This window comes from Nerophis ophidion, linkage group LG02 (genome assembly GCF_033978795.1).
Source record: "Nerophis ophidion isolate RoL-2023_Sa linkage group LG02, RoL_Noph_v1.0, whole genome shotgun sequence".
Classification (NCBI taxonomy): Eukaryota; Metazoa; Chordata; class Actinopteri; order Syngnathiformes; family Syngnathidae; genus Nerophis; species Nerophis ophidion.
Window position 1 is genome coordinate 19153400 of NC_084612.1, and position 17826 is coordinate 19171225.

A 17826-nucleotide genomic window follows, 5' to 3' on the forward strand; every position below is an offset into this window, starting at 1 on the left:
TGTGTGGACCGGGTGGACCCTACTACATGGCTCGTAACCGGAATGTAGACCATGTGGACTCTGACAGCTGAGCAAAAAGGGCATTGAACACCAACTGTGAATACAGTTCTAACAATATGCACCACTGATTACTATGCTGATCGTTGTTAACACCCACCACCTTCTAAACTCCATCCTTTGAAAGTTCCTGTTTAATGACTGCGCCTTTCCTCTTTGGAGCAAAGTATGTCACGTATGCCACTGACACAGGTGAATCTTGCCAGCTTGGTTTTGAAATCAAGTCATAAATCTTGACAATTCTGGCCAGAAGCTTTCTTAGTATTTTTCAGACAGACAAAGTAAGATTAAATTGTGTCAATAGGATCTTTGTCCATCCATCGGTATTTAGTTCAGGTGGTTGTTTGGCTCTATATCGTTATCCCATAATGCTATCTCGGCATGAGTTTGTTAATTGGTAGCCTAATTTGGCTGCCAGCATATGTTAACATTGGCTTAGGTTGAGCCTCTGCTGGCTGGTGAGGTTTCTGTGACAGCACAGGAAGGCTTTATAAAGTAACCTGCGCTTAAAGTTACATAACACACAAACATAAAGACAAAATTCTCACTAAACCAACACCAACCATCAACTTCCGCTATGTATCAAATTTACACAGGTGGTTTTACCGCTATCTCTTAACATAAGTTATGCTCCTATTACAGATTTTAGATACAGAGAACCCCAGTAGGCTTGGCACCAGCCCAGTCAGGAAGGTTTTAAAGCCACAGGTGATGTCAAACCTTTGTAATACGTATGTCTGTGCGTCACACACGCCCGTTTTAGAAAAGTAGGCCGCCTGCGAGCCCCAGAGATCCTGGAAAACAAAACTCTATAGTAGCTGACTTGTTTTTGGATTATCGAGCAAGTTGTATGTAGGTTACTGTTCCATTGGGTTAAAAAAACACGGTGCAGTGGTAAATTAAAGATGAAGTATACATTCAACAGTAGTTTCTCAACTGGAACAATAAATGTCTCCTGCTGTCATACTTGGAAGATACTCAATTGCCAGTTGCTCCCATTGCTTATGTAATCAATGTGTTTCATGGAAACACAACATTGTGCAAATAAGAACCAATCCACTGTCATGAGTGGTCAATAGAATTGTATGTATCATTTTTAAAATACGAATATAATTGTAGATCACAAATGTCACAGCTATATCACTAACCCAGCATAATTATCAGCACGATCCCAGCACTGGCATCATTTTGCTGTACACTGTTGATCAGCAGCTCTTGGTGGTGGTTGAAAGAGGAGACTACAAGAGCCACTGGACAGAATACAAAGCCTTTTGTGAAATGGGGTGTAAGCAGAGCTGGTTCTAATCAAGCTGCGTGCCCACCACAAAGGGAACCTGGGGTTAGGTTACCCTCTAGCTCCTGTGCCACATGGTTCTGTGGCTAGCGTGTAACCAAAGACGGTGATATGCGGTGGTGCATGGACGTGCACACACAACAGGTTGAATTTATGGCAGCGCAATCACATTTGTGCGTTACTTTACACCGAAAAATAGTGTTTTTTTGGGCTGTTTAATAACTGTACATGACAAGTATTTATTAGTCTCATTTACATGTAAAAGTTAAAAAGTTAGTCTATCAACACAGAAAACATCTGTATAACAATTCTATGCACAAGTTTGACGAAAGCACCACCATTACATGTTAGATAGACCACAATTACAGTGGGGCAAAAAAGTATTTAGTCAGCCACCGATTGTGCAAGTTCTCCCACTTAAAATGATGACAGAGGTCTGTAATTTTCATCATAGGTACACTTCAACTGTGAGAGACAGAATGTGAAAATCGAGGAATTCACATTGTAGGAATTTTAAAGAATTTATTTGTAAATTATGGTGGAAAATAAGTATTTGGTCAACCATTCAAAGCTCTCACTGATGGAAGGAGGTTTTGGCTCAAAATCTCACGATACATGGTCCCATTCATTCTTTCCTTAACACGGATCAATCGTCTTGTCCTCTTAGCAGGAAAACAGCCCCAAAGCATGATGTTTCCACCCTCATGTTTCACAGTAGTTATGGTGTTCTTGGGATGCAACTCAGTATTCTTCTTCTTCCAAACACGACGAGTTGAGTTTATACCAAAAAGTTCTATTTTGGTTTCATCTGACCACATGACATTCTCCCAATCCTTTGCTGTATCATCCATGTATCCATTTTGGTATAAACTCAACTTGTCGTGTTTGGAGGAAGAAGAATACTGAGTTGCGTCCCAAGAACACCATACCTACTGTGAAGCATGGGGGTGGAAACATCATGCTTTGGGGCTGTTTTTCTGCTAAGGGGACAGGACAATTGATTTGTGTTAAGGAAAGAATGAATGGGGCCATGTATCGTGAGATTTTGAGCCAAAACCTCCTTCCATCAGTGAAAACTTAGAATGGTTGACCAAATACTTATTTTCCACCATAATTTACAAATAAATTATTTAAAATTCCTACAGTGTGAATTCCTGGATTTCTTTTTTCACATTCTGTCTTTTACAGTTGAAGTGTGCCTATGATGAAAATTACAGACCTCTGTCATCATTTTAAGTGGGAGAACTTGCACAATGGGTGGCTGACTAAATACTTTTTTGCCCCACTGTAAGTTTTGTAAATATATAAATAAATCATAATATGACCTCTTTAAGGAGACTGAAAAACAACAAAAAAACACAGTCTCTTTGCAGGGTCACTGCTAGGACTTAATACTTATTACCTTAGAGTCACTGACCATTTATCCAATGTATGTGAAACGTTGGGGATCTGCGTATTACATGTGTGAAAGCATTTTTTCCAAAACAGGGGCACAACAAGGGTCGCTACATATGTACCACCCGCGGAGTGACTTGTGTATTTGTTTGTGTAAGCTAACACTTCTATACATGATACACAACCTATATATGCGTGAACCCATTGTCAAATTCATAATGTGGCTAACACCATTAATATGGATGAACCCTACATATGAGGTGTCGACTGGACTTTTTCAGAATGTGGGCTTGTATGTCACGGACTGTCACAGGACCTTGACACACTTTGCGTGGAGTAAGGAACAACAGTCCCCATGCCGGATTCCTTACCCCCACCTATCTCCAAGTTAGACCGTGTTACAGTCAGTCTTAGGCCTGGTGAACTTTGTAACAATAAACCGAAGCGAATGCCAGTATCACCAACAAGGCTCCCCCCGTTGTTACTGTGACTTTGTGGTATGTCGCAAACATCCGCACTTCACTCTCCCAGCGTGGCTAAGCTATTAATAACCCAGGTACAGCAAAGCCTCTTAGAGATCTGTATTTAACCGGATTGGCTTTCTGATGTATAGACACTTGAGGAGTGTGTGACGCACAAGGGTTTACATCCAAGCCCATTGATAAAAACAATCCCTCCAGTCTCTATACACATTTTCCCTCTGTGACCCAGTGTCCTAAGGTGAATTGGCTTTGACCGGGGGGTGGTTCCCCTCTCCCATCTCCAGTCCCTTTCTCCACCATGAAGGTTTTTAGGTCACATGCTAATAATATCCGGGGCCAGGTAGAATGGTCGTCCCCCATCTCACCCTTGACTTTGTAACACTGCCCATTTGATTGCTAAAAATGTGACGAAGTAGAAAAGCAGATGGGACTTTGGTTGACATTTTAAGTTTGACCGTTTGTGCTTCAGCCTCACAGACACGAGCAACACAACAATAAGACAGCCCTTAGAGGGGTCAGGTACTCATAAGCAAAGCTTATGGACCTTCCCATTGTATTTTGTTCTCTTTTTGACCTAGTTGAAGGGAATTGTGACTGCTACTAATTAGAACATCCCAAAATGTATTTGTGTTATTCTCACATCCGAGGTGTTCTACTTATACTAGTTTATACCTTATTTTCAATTGACTCATATGACTTCTAAATGCAAATACTTATTTTACGCCTTATTAAGTACAACATTCATGACTGCCTTGGCCTAAGTGACCTATATTTAATCATCATGAAGCAGTTGTTACTCACAATTCCTTCTTATGTTGTTTTTTGTACTGCACTGTACTTTCTTTTACTCAACGTTTCCTTCTTCTTCTCGTGCTCGCATTGTGAAATTTGCAGCTTTTTCTTTTCCACATGGCCTCTTCCGCCTTCCACTGTTTGGTGTGTGTGTGTTGTGTGTTGCTCCACGTCTGTCAGTCAGATGTTGTCGTCAGAGCATCCAATACTGGGTCTTGTGACAGGCAGGCTGGCTCAGTGTGAAGCTGAACAGCTATTAATATACTGTATACACTTGCTGCCGTTCCTGTTGATGTTGTTAGCAAGCTACGGTGCAGATGGGGAGGAGGCAGAAGAAATTTGCCCTATTTATACTTCAGCCTCAATATCTGATTTGACGGACATTGGCAGTAAGAAAAACATGTTGCGCAATTAACCACAACTTAATTTGCCACTTTCGATGTTACAAAACAATCAAAATGTGTGATAGGAGGGTGAAACATAAAGGAGCATGCTAGCTAACCAGCAACTACACCATGGGTGTCAAACTCTGGCCCGCGGGCCAAATTTGGCCCTCCCTGTAATGTCATTTGGCCCTTGAGGCAATGTCAAATTAACATTAGAGCTGGCCCGCCGGTGTTATACAGCGGCGGTTTTGCTGTAACACGGCATTCACCGCTAATACTCATACTTGTCAACCCTGCCAATTTTCCCAGGAGACTCCCGAAGTTTAGTGCCCCTCCCGAAAATCTCCCGGGGCAACCATTCTCCCGAATTTCTCCCAATTTCCACCCGGACAACAATATTGGGGGCGTGCCTTAAAGGCACTGCCTTTAGCGTTCTCTGCAACCTGCGGTCACGTCTGCTTTTCCTCCATACAAACAGCGTGCCGGCCCAGTCACATAATATATGCGGCTTTAGCACACACACAAGAGAATGCAAGGCATACTTGATCAACAGCCATACAGGGCACACTGAGGGTGGCCGTATTAACTATGCCAACACTGTTACTAATACGCGCCACACTGTGAACCCACACCAAATAATAATGACAAACACATTTCGGGAGAACACCCGCACCGTAACGCAACAGAACAAATACCCAGAAACCCTTGCAGCACTATCTCTTCCGGGACGCTACAATATACACCCCCCCCGCTACCACCAAACCCCGCAGGTCCCTATTAAAGGATTAATTTGTTCAACCTTGGCCCGTGGCTTTGTTCAGTTTAAAATTTTGGTCCACTCTGTATTTGAGTTTGACACCCCTGTACTACACAGACGTCATCTTTTGCTTTTTAAGTCATATTTTAAACATTCTCTGGCTCCACAATAAAAACAATTGCACAGTCCATTCAGCTTACTTTGTCATAAGCGTACCCCCTGGATATTCAACTAAATTGTTCTGGCGGCCATGTATGTATATATATAAATATATATATATATATATACATATATATTTACCTCGGTTTAGAGGTCACGGTTCGGTTCATTTTCGGTACAGTAAGAAAACAAAAAAATATACATTTTTTGTTTATTTATTTAACAAATTTGTAAACAATGGCTTTATCCTTTTAACATTGGGAACACTATAATAATTCTACCCACGTTAATTAGGCCTGGGTGTCATCAGGTACCTCGCGATACGATAATATCACGATATTTTGCCCACGATAACGATAAGATCACGATACTACGATTATGCGATAATCGATGTATTGAAAGAAATTTCATCGACGATACATCATGATTTCAGTGTCACCGAAGAAATTCAAAATTTATTGACTGCACTGAATCCACTTCACCAAAATCTTTTTTGTCTGTGCAAATTAAAATTATTAAAAAAAACAAAATGAATGCAGAAAATATACATTTCAGTGCTACTGAACATGGACACTTCAGTGCTTAACAATTAAAATCAAATTGTTTTATGAAAACTGGCACTTCACTGTATATAAAAAAATAAACTTTTCAGTCAGTGCATTACAGTATCAACAACTGGGTGGTCTTATGAAAACCTGAGAACACATTTAATATACTATATGGTCTAAGATCTTTACAAATATAGCAAGCAATGGACTTTGTAATGCTCGCAGACCTGGGGGATGCAGAAGGAGCTCTGCTCTAAATACGGTGTTGATTGTAGGCTGGCTAACAGAAACGTTAGCATTAGCGTCGCTACTCGCCCTTTCCTCAGTGACAAGCTCAGGATGATGGCGGACAAGATGGCTGTGCATGTTCGTTGTGTTGCCCGTGTACTTGACCTTCGCGAGACAGTTCTTGCAGATTGCGAACTCTTTATTAAGTGTTGTTCCATTGTCTGTATAGTAAAAGCCGAAGTGGGCCCAGACTTTAGATTTAAAATTCGCTGGTGCATCTTTCACGTGTTTTTCTCTGCTATTTGCTCCTCCGCTTTGTGCCATTCCCTCCATATGCTGCTGCTGCTTCTTCTTCTTCTTTTTTCCTTTCAAAGAGTACTCTACTAGAGTACTCTAGAGTACTGCGCTAGAGCGCCATAATGTGGAGGCTCGAAGTAGTGACTCCATAAATCAAACAGGTTTTTGTGGGCGAATCTGTTTAAAACGGCTGTATGTTTATGTTTATAAATATCGATATTTGACGCCCGTGTATCGATAACGTGCCGCAAGAGGAAATATCGCGATATATATCGTAGTATCGATGTTTTGGCACACCCTTAACGTTAATCCACATTAAACTGCCTCAAGTTGTTGCTTAAATGAAATAAAATGACAAAACCTTTCTTCTACATATAAAAAGTGCAACATTAAACAATTTCAAGTCAACTCATCATGCTTAATTTATTACAGCATTTGGGAAGCCTGTAGTTGACTTTTATTATACACACACACACACACACACACACACACACACACACACACACACACACACACACACACACACACACACACACACACACACACACGCACGCACGCACGCACGCACGCACGCACCCACACACACACACAGAGCAAAATGAGCTAACGTAACGCTAAAAGCTAAATAGCCTTCACCTCAACCCAGAACTATGAGCGAGCTGAGCTGCAGTTTAAGTTTCTAGAAGGTCAACTGGCTCATAGTGATGTTTGTAATAGTTGTGACTGGGAAGTGTTTTTTATAATTTGGGGAGTGTACGATGTTCGCTACTCACCTGTTAAACACATATCTGCTCATCTCGACGACGGAGCACTGACTCCATGCTTTCTGAATAAGCACTGCTGATTGGCTGTTACATCGCTCTGAATACGCACTGCTGATTGGCTTTGTATGTAACCAATCAGATGGTTGTGTGGGCGGGACAATGCTGGGTGCTCACTACTCAGACAGAGGCAGAAAGCAGAGCAGCTTGTTAGGACTTTAGATTACAAACTCGTTCGATACACCCTCGTACCGAACCGAAAACCCCGTACTGAAACTGTTCAATACAAATACACGTACCGTTACACCCCTAATATACATATATATATATATATATATATATATATTTACAAACCCCGTTTCCATATGAGTTAGGAAATTGTGTTAAATGTAAATATAAAAGGAATACAATGATTTGCAGAACACTTTCAACCCATATTCAGTTGAATATGCTACAAAAACAACATATTTGATGTTCAAACTGATAAACATTTTTTTTTTTGCAAATAATCATTAACTTTAGAATTTGATGCCAGCAACTCGTGACAAAGAAGTTGGGAATGGTGACAATAAATACTGATAAAGTTGAGGAATGTTCATCAAACACTTATTTGGAACATCCCACTGGTGTGCAGGCTAATTGGGAACAGGTGGGTGCCATGATTGGGTATAAAAACAGGTTCCCAAAAAATGTTCAGTCTTTCACAAGAAAGGATGGGGCGAAGTACACCCCTTTGTCCACAACTGCGTGTGCAAATAGTCAAACAGTTTAAGAACAACGTTTCTCAAAGTGCAATTGCAAGAGATTTAGGGATTTCAACATCTACGGTCCATAATATCATCAAAAGGTTGAGGGAATCTGGAGAAATCACTCCACGTAAGCGGCATGGCCGGAAACCAACATTGAATGACCGTGAGCTTCGATCTCTCAGACGGCACTGAATCAAATACCGACATCAATTATTAAAGGATATCACCACATGGGCTCAGGAACACTTCAGAAAACCACAGTCACTAAATACAGTTTGTCGCTACATCTGTAAGTGCAAGTCAAAGCTCTACTATGCAAAGCGAAAGCCATTTATCAACAACATCCAGAAACGCCGCCGGCTTCTCTGGGCCCGAGATCATCTAAGATGGAGTGACGCAAAGTGGAAAAGTGTTCTGTGGTCTGACGAGTCCACATTTCAAATTGTTTTTGGAAATATTCAACATCCTGTCGTCCGGACCAAAGGGGAAGCGAACCATCCAGACTGTTATCGACGCAAAGTTCAAAAGCCAGCATCTGTGATGGTATGGGGGTTCATTAGTGCCCAAGGCATGGGTAACTTGCACATCTGTGAAGGCACCATTAATGCTAAAAGGTACATACAGGTTTTGGAACAACATATGCTGCCATCTAAGCGTCGTCTTTTTCATGGACACCCCTGCTTATTTCAGCAAGACAATGCCAAGCCACATTCAGCACGTGTTACAACAGCGTGGCTTCGTAAAAATAGAGTGCGGGTACTTTCCTGGCCCGCCAGCAGTCCAGATCTGTCTCCCATAGAAAATGTGTGGCGCATTATGAAGCGTAAAATACGACAGCGGAGACCCCGGACTGTTGAACGACTGAAGCTCTACATAGCTTCAACAATTAGTTTCCTCAGTTCCCAAACGTTTATTGAGTGTTGTTAAAAGAAAACGTGATGTAACACAGTGGTGAACATGCCCTTTCCCAACTACTTTGGCACATGTTGCAGCCATGAAATTCTAAGTTAATTATTATTTGAAAAAAAAAAATAAAGTTTATGAGTTTGAACATCAAATTTATTGTCTTTGTAGTGCATTCAATTGAATATAGGTTGAAAAGGATTTGCAAATCATTGTATTCCGTTTATATTTACATCTAACACAATTTCCCAACTCATATCAAAACAGAGTTTGTGTGTGTGTGTATATATATATATATAAATATATATTTATATATATATTTATATATATATATATATATGTATGTATATATACTTATATATATATATATGTATGTATATATACTTATATATATATTAAATAAAAGGAGTCTTGCCTTAGCTACTGGTTTAACAAAAATAATTCAGCAATTTCTTTTTGGCAGTTGTCAGCAAATTTGTAATGCTGATTACCGCTCGCTACAGGACTGGAGTGTTGCTTAAGGCACGACAACACAAGTTAAAAAACAGTTCAGACATCTTGTGCATACTCTCCTTTGTTCCTTATTTTTTTTGCAACTGTCAACAAGCCGCTTATCTAGTAGGGTTGGAACGTATCTAGAATGTAGCATGATTGGTCAGTTTTGGTGAATGTCTGTTTGCATCAGAAATCACTATCGGACATGTGCTATATTTTGCGGATGTTGTAGATAGAATGACTCCTAATAGGTACTGCAGAGTGCATCCAGTGGAAGTTTATCAATAACCACTAACAAAGTGGAGCCAATACGGACAATGAGCTCTTGTCTATTTGTTTTTGACCACATGTGTGTATGTGTGCACAGTACATGCTGCCTGTGCTGAATGACTTTGGGTATAAATAGTCTGCCAGTGCTCGTCGTGATGACAGCTGACAGCACGCACCGTTGTGTGAATTTGTTTTGAGTAGCGCTGTTCTTCGGTTATCCCTCTTGGAACAATGCCCGCATGGCAGACTGCTACCTGGCAACAGTTTTTACATTAATTTCCAGAAACTGAGCTCAATGACTCAACAACATTTCATGCCCAACCATCTCACACAGGTGACTCGAATCTGGTGCTGTTGCTTTTTGCTGTGAGTTACTGTTAGAGTAAGTATGGTATCAGGAACAAATGTATTGTCACATAGTACAGCGGAAGCTTTAAGGTCAAGCACGGTCTGTTCAGGGCTACTGGTAGACTGTTGATTTGTTCAGATTTTCAAACAGTTATTCCTGTAAATATAAAATTCCTAGTTTGTGAACCCGTTCTCAAATAATGGCAATAAAAACTATTCTGATTCGGATTCTAATTCTGAATTATATTTCCTAAAATTATTGCAGGGGCGTTGGACTTTAGAGGTTCCACTGTTTCTCTGTTTTTCTTCTTTTTCTTGTATATTTACAAGTCATAGTATTTATCTTACCGGGGTTAAACATTCTGTGATAACATCTCTGCATGGAGTTTTTATGGTCTCCCCTTGCTTTCATGTGTTTCCTTCCTTCTTTCCACATCACCAAAACATGTATGTTAAGCTAAGTGAAGACTAAATTGTCCAAATGTGTGAAAATGTAAGCATTCATTATTTGTTTATACTGTGTGTGCCCTGTGAAGGACTGTTAACCAGTTAAGGGTCTACTCTACCACTTGCCTTAAGGCAACTGGTAGAGGCTCCAGCTTCCTTGTGACAAGTGGCATACAAAAATGTATAGATTGTTGTTAGATTGAAAAAAACTAAAGCTTTACGTATTTTATACAAACCAACTTCCAAAAAGAAATCTGTTAATCTTTAATTTCCTCCGTTTTCAGATCTGGAGCCTGACGACAACACATCTTTCTACATCCTAAACGTAGGCCAGCCCCAGTCAGTGGTCTCAAACCACCAGTCCATTGACCTTCCCCGCCATGGCATGCAGTCGCACTCCCCAATCATCAGCACTTCCCCTCGCCTTCAGTCACACAAACACGGTTCAGTGCCACGGAGTTATGAGCCTCAAGACTCAAAGTACGGCACCTCCCCCTTGTTCCCTTCAGCTCCTGTGGAGGCACCTAAAGCCTTTGAGTGCCCCAGTATTCAGATCACCTCCATCTCCCCTAGCTGCCAGCAGGAGATGGACGCCAATGAACAAGATCTGAGAGCAAATGGCCCTGATGGGGACTACCACAGTGACAGGCCCTTGTCCAGAGACCACCTTTATTTGCCCCTTGATCATTCATACCGGGACTCCTCTCTAAGCCCTAGCCCATGCAGCAGCCTCTCGTCTCGGAGCTGGTTTTCTGATGCCTCCTCATGTGAGTCTTTTTCGCACGTGTATGACGATGTTGAGTCAGAGCTCAACGAAGCAGCAGCTCGCTTCACCCTGGGCTCCCCACTGACGTCCCCAGGCTGCACCTCACCTCAGGCTGCAGTTGGGAATCTGGAGGAATCGTCCCAGTGGCAGCACCATCAATCCTCTTTTGTCCACCACTCCCACTCCATAAATCTGTCACCTCGACAGTCCCCCTGCCACTCACCACGCACTAGTGTCACTGACGAGAACTGGCTTAGTCCAAGGTCGCCATCTAGGCCATCTTCGCGTCCCACCTCACCCTGCGGGAAGAGGCGCCACTCCAGCGCGGACATCTGTTTCCCTGGCTCGGTGTCTCCACATCACTCACCTTCACCCACGCCAGGACCTTCCCCTAGGGGCAGCGTGACAGAGGACACCTGGGCGGGCAGTCCATCTGTAGGCATGTCGCCTTTCCAGTGCTGTCAATCTGAGGCCGACATCCCACTAAAGACAAGAAAGACCTCACAGGACAGAACAGCCATGCAGACAGCAAAAGGAGAACTGGGGATGGATGACCAAGGAAATATGTCTCCAAATCTAGACTCCCCCTCAGAAGAGGCCCTGCACAGCCTGAAAAAGGACGGGCTTGGGGAGCAGTTTCTCTCGGTGCCCTCACATTTTTCATGGAATAAACCCAAGCCTGGACATACGCCTATATTCAGGTAACATAATGTAGAATACATTAAAGTGCTGCAGTTAAAATCAAGGAAGTCAAGTAAAGCAGGGCATTCATGCAGATTTGACCATGAATTGATTAACGTGGACCCCGACTTAAACAAGTTTAAAAACTTATTCGGGTGTTACCATTTAGTGGTCATATGTATGGAATATGTACTGTACTGTGCAATCTACTGATACAAGTTTCAATCAATCAATGTTATAAACAGTAGGGGTGGACGAAAAAAAAAGATATTGCAGTCTCTTAGAATACAGCATCAAATAACAATATTATCGATACCAAGTATAAAGAAAGGCACTTCATGCCGATGTTGACTTTTCAACATAATCTACTGTACATATTTAATTTTCAATGATCAGTAATGTTAGGATGTACTGTAGATTGTTATCTTTCAACATACAGTAGGGATGTATCTGTATTAAACTCTCACGGTACGATATCACTGTATTAAGGCCACGGTATGTTATGACCAAAAGACTTGGTTAAAATGTTGTAGTGTGGAACATGAAGTGGCAGGAATGTTTAGGATGAACACACTTGCTATAATTGTTCTAATCATATCTATTACTACAAACATGTATTTAATGTACAAATAATAGTGCAGGGACATACACTGTTTCAAGAAAATATACCGTATTTCCTTGAATTGCCGCCGGGGCGCTAATTAATTTCAAACCTCTTCTCATTCCTGCGCTTACCAAAGGCATGCGTCAAAAGTAAGCATGCGCTAATTATTTTAAAACCTCTTCTCACTGCGGCACTTACCAAAGGTATGCAGTAAAAATTTGAGTGTGATGTAAGCTTGGACCGTAAATCCTACTGAATAGCTCTTAATCTTCTTCTCTTCATGCGATTTCAAATTACCGGTATTGAAATCAGCCTCCTCCATTTTGAAAATGATGACAGGGGAAGTGTCACTCGTGACGTCACGAGTTTGACCAGGCGATAATACTAAGCATGCGCTATTTATTTTGGGAAGCGAGTTTTACCCGGCAGTAATTCAAGGCAGGCGCATACTATATGCCCTGCGGCAATTCAAGGAAATACAGTATATTTTTTAAACACAGTTGAGTGTCTGAAAGTGACAATGTAAACATTGTGTGTAACAAGTGTAAAACAATAATGTTCATTCACTTTTGTGTCTTTAAAAGTTTACTTTATGAGAAGCTGTGTTCTCTACTGTGGACATTTGTTTTTATGTCAGTCTGAAAAATGCTGTTTCTCAGAAGAGTTAACTAACAATTTAACTTTTTATAATTGTAAAATTGATGTTTAGCTGCGCTGGCTTGAAATATTGTTTCTGGGTGACAGTTTATGAGGTGACGACTTGTCCAGCCCTTAATGTACCCTGTTTTCGGCCCGAGTTCAGACCAAAAACCTTTTTTTTATTACCTTCTTTACTTAAATGATTAATCATCGACTTCTTCTTCGCTTCACTGTCCTTTACACTTCTTTTTATTCATCCACATTGTGAGAAAAACAAAATGTCTTCTTCCTATAGATTCTAGCTAACGAGCTATTGAGTTTAACACCAGATGTTTTGGGCAGATCTCACGGGGTTCACTGTTACATTCGCGACGCCAACTAGTGGTGGGAAGACCTGTAACCTGAATTCATACTCACCACCTAAAACATAACAATGAGCCGAGAGACAGCTTGTATCAAAACAAAACATGTTAGCTGTGCACTCATTAGCAGAGGTACCACTGTATTGTTTATTGTAACATTTTAACTGTTGACAAAATATTACAATAATTAAAATAATATTGTATCTTGTGTTTCGATACGATTCCCACCCCCAAGAAAGTAGATACAGTGGGACATGGTAGTGAGAGTTTGAACCTGGAATGGTACAGTACATTATTTCTAGTAGGAGACGAAACTTAGAGAAAATAATAATTAATGGAATATTACTGATGTGCTGGTTGGAGCATAAACGGGTAACTTATCTTTTGTTATTATGACTTCTATCACTACTTGGCAATATTTGAAAGGCAAATACAGTATTAGTTCAAAGGTATAATAAGGACTTGGACAAATTATTTTATGATGTTTGCTAGATGCTGTAAAGATTGAAAGTTCTGATCTTGAAGATAAATAACGGTGCAGTAAAATAGTATCAAAACGTACATTGTTTGAATAGATGGGCTTTGAATACAACACTTTATCCAATGTTCAATAATAATGGAACTTTGAGCCATGTGTGAGCGGTATACAGTGCATCCGGAAAGTATTTACAACGCTTCACTTTTTGTACTTGCTGTTATGTTATGTTTATCCCAAAATGGAATAACCTAATTTTTGTCCTCAAAATTCTACTGACAATACCTCATCCATCCATCCATCTATCCATTTTCTATCGCTTGTCCCTCTCAGGGTCGCGGGGGGTGCTTGAGCCTATCCCATCTGCACTCCGGTGGAAGGCAGGGTATTAATGACAATATGAGAGAGTTTTTTGTCTAAAATGCAGCAAATTTATTAAAAATAATAAAACTTAATTTACATATACGTAAGCATTTGCTCAAAACTTTGTGGATGCACGGCCTCAAATGTTTTTGAATACGATCCCACAAGCTTGGCAAACCTATCTTTGGGCAGTTTTGCCCATTCCTCTTTGCAGCACCTCTTACATTTTAGTTGGGTGGGAACATTTGTTTTTTTTCCAGGATATTTTTGTACATTGCTGCATTCATCTTTACCTCTACCCTGACTAGTCTCCAATTCCTCTCATTGAAAAACATCCCCACAGCATGGTGCTGCCACCACCATGCATTACTGTTTTGATGGTATTGGCCTGGTAATGAGTGGTACCTGGTTTCGTCCAACCATGATCTCTGGCTTTCACAACATAGACCAAATAATTTTGTTTCTCATGGTCTGAGAGTCTTTCAGGTGCATTTTGAAAAACTTTTACGAGGGAATGGCTTCCGTCTGGCCACTCTACCATACAGGCCTGATTAGTGGATTGTTGCAGAGATGGTTGTCTTTCTGTAAGTTTTTCCTCTCCACAGAGGCATGTTGTAGCTCTGGCAAAGTGACCAGCAGGTTTTTGGTCACCTCCCTGACTAGAGTAAGGTGAATACAGCAATGTACAGACATCCTAGATGAAAACCAAGGCCTACCATCCAATTTGATAGTGCTTGAGAGGAGCTGCAAATAGAAATGGGCAAAACTGCCCAAGCTTGTGGCACCGTATGCAAAAAGACTTGAGGCTATAATTGCAGCCAAAACTGCATCAACAAAGTATTGAGCACAGGCTGTGAATATTTATGTCTTTGTGGTTATTTGTTTTTTGAAATTTTAATACATTTGCAAAATAAAAATAAAAAAGTTTTCATATTGTCATTATGGGGTATTTTCTGTAGAATTTTGAGGACAAACATTTTACAGAAAATAGCCCCTTGTTTGGAATAAGGCTGTAACAACAAAATGTAGAAAAAGTGAAGCGCTGTGAATACTTTCCATATGGACTGTAAATCTCAGAGACACTGTATTATCTGTGTGCAAAGGCTTATATCTACCAAAAAGACAAAATAAATTGTAAGTCGAGAAGTCTGCTAAAGTTAGTTATTTAATGTGTGCACCAGATAAGCAGTACATAGGGCCAAAGCCTCACCCATACCCCTCATAGTTTTGCTAATGTTAACAAATGTATAGAACTAAAACATATCCATTTTACTATATACTGTATATAAAACAGCCAGAAGTTGACTCAATTTGTTGGTCTTCTCATCCTTCTATTGCCTGTATACATAATGGCAATAGACAAGATTCACGATATTGTGACACGAACCAAAAAAAGCTGGGTCAGATGTTAAATGGGTTGGTTTAGTCTTCAGAAGATTTCCTGGTTGGTCAATTTTACTAAACCTCCCTGATTGACTATTAAGAACATTTATTGATATATTTTTCGAAAAAAGTATTTGTAATGAGGTGTGAAAATCTGTAAAGGGGTCCTATCATGTAAAACCAACGTTTATAACCTGTTGGCACCTGTTTTTATGTATTTGGGATCTGTGTAAGTCCCCCAAATTTAAATCCAAACCACTGGCGTGTGTTGGAGATATTAATAAAAAAACATCTTTGCCTCTTTTCAAACAAACATTTAGGAATTTCAGACGACTGTGGCGTACTTTGCCATAGTTACGTCAGCCGATATCACCATACATGCATGGTTGAGGTTTACCCAAAGAGCTTTGAGCAGTCAGCCATTTTTATTCAGTTGTAATTCTTCTTCTTCATAAATGCATATCATCAACATTGAAAGTTAACTTTAAACATCTGTGCATTGATACAAAACAAACAAACATAAAATACATGTTTTTATTTCTATACACTCTCATGTGCGCTTTATTTTAGTGTGGAAACTATGTCGGTGTAGTTTGAATTCAGGGCCCTCCCTGTGGTTCGAATTTTTATTCAACAAGGAATTGATGATTGAACAAAATACAAATTTTATTTTTTTCCTAATAAATAGAATTTGATCGCTGCAGCCCTAATCGTAAATTAATTTATTCATCAGAGTACCCATTGAAGTTGTATATTAAAATGATGTCTGTTTTACCATGTATGAAGTGTTATAATAGGAAGTGGTCACAAGTGTGTGTGTGAAAGCTGTGTGCCGTGTGTCAAGGGTGTTTAATGCATGTAATATTCATATCAATCATAAAATAAATATTGTCACTACAGGGTCCTTTATGTTGATACGTTTTAAAGAGTCTGTCTTTGATTGATTGATTGAAACTTTTATTAGTAGATTGCACAGTTCAGTACATATTCCGTACAATTGACCACTAAATGGTAACACCCAAATAAGTTTTTCAACTTGTTTAAGTCGGGGTCCACGTTAATCAATTTGTGGTAATTCATGGTTCATGTCCACTTCTCGTAGCTTCGCGTATTAAAATGAAGTTTGTAAAAACTAATAAACAACAATAAACTGCACATAGTCTAAAGAGTGAAACAACTAAAAAATAGTATAAGATACCAGATAAACTTTCTTCAGCACAAAGATTCCCCACAAAAGATCCTCCATTTCGAAAGCTCCTTTGGTTTTCTTTCTCTCTGCTGTCAAGTTTGTTGTAATAGAAATATATATTCCACTGGCGGTTGTGTGTTTGAAAAATACGTTTTAGCATCGCCCCCAACTGTGTTCAACCAATCAGCGTTCGACAGTACAGGTCGCCCCCGAAACATTCCTGGTTGCATGGAAAAGTCCCACCGAGCTAGGAGAAACCCGGAATTAGGGCTGGGCGATATAGCCTTTTTTTAATATCTCGATATTTTTAGGCCATATCGCGATATACAATATATCTCGATAGTTTGCCTTGGCCTTGAATTAACACTTGATACATATAATCACAGCAGTATGATTCTACGTGTCTAAATTAAAACATTCTTGTTCATACTGCAATAATATATGCTACTTTTAAACTTTCATGCAGAAAAGAAAATCACAACTAATTCAATTGACCAAAACTGTATTTATTAAACAGTTATTAAGCAGTGGCACAAACGTTCATGTCATTTCCAAAACAGAAAGTGCAAGATAGTCAGAGACAATTGAAGTGTCAAATATAAATGAGCTGCATATTAGGAAATCAAATAGTATTTGTCCTTCACTATGTGGTAGGTTACGACGAACGTTATAAAATTCTCTTCATTCTCTAGCAGGTGGCTTTTCAAATGATGCTACATATTAGCAGTGATGTTACTTTTTATAGCAACGCTTATGGCCCACACTTGACAAATTACGGTTGTCTGTTCAACATATACCCACTTGAAGCCAAATCACAGCCAGACGATGGGCCCTCAGCAGTTTTATTTGGTAATTAATTCTTCCTTCATTCGCACCTTCTTTCTCTTATATTACCACTCGTACGGCTCTGCTAGCACTACAGCTAACGTTACCCATTCTGCTACCTCTCTGCTCCGTGAGGGCGTACACGTATGTGACGTATGACATGACAGTATG

The 17826-nt window shown here is 40.1% G+C and overlaps 1 protein-coding gene across 3 annotated transcripts in view; it reads left to right on the forward strand.

Annotated features, from left to right (window-relative positions):
• nfatc3a (nuclear factor of activated T cells 3a) overlaps positions 1-17826 on the forward strand; it is a 115913-nt gene that overhangs the window by 16026 nt on the left and 82061 nt on the right. For all 3 annotated transcript variants that reach the window (XM_061878692.1, XM_061878675.1, XM_061878684.1), the window contains exon 2: positions 10653-11835. In XM_061878692.1, the coding sequence (XP_061734676.1) occupies positions 10653-11835 (1183 nt within the window). The remainder of the gene's footprint in view (positions 1-10652; positions 11836-17826) is intronic.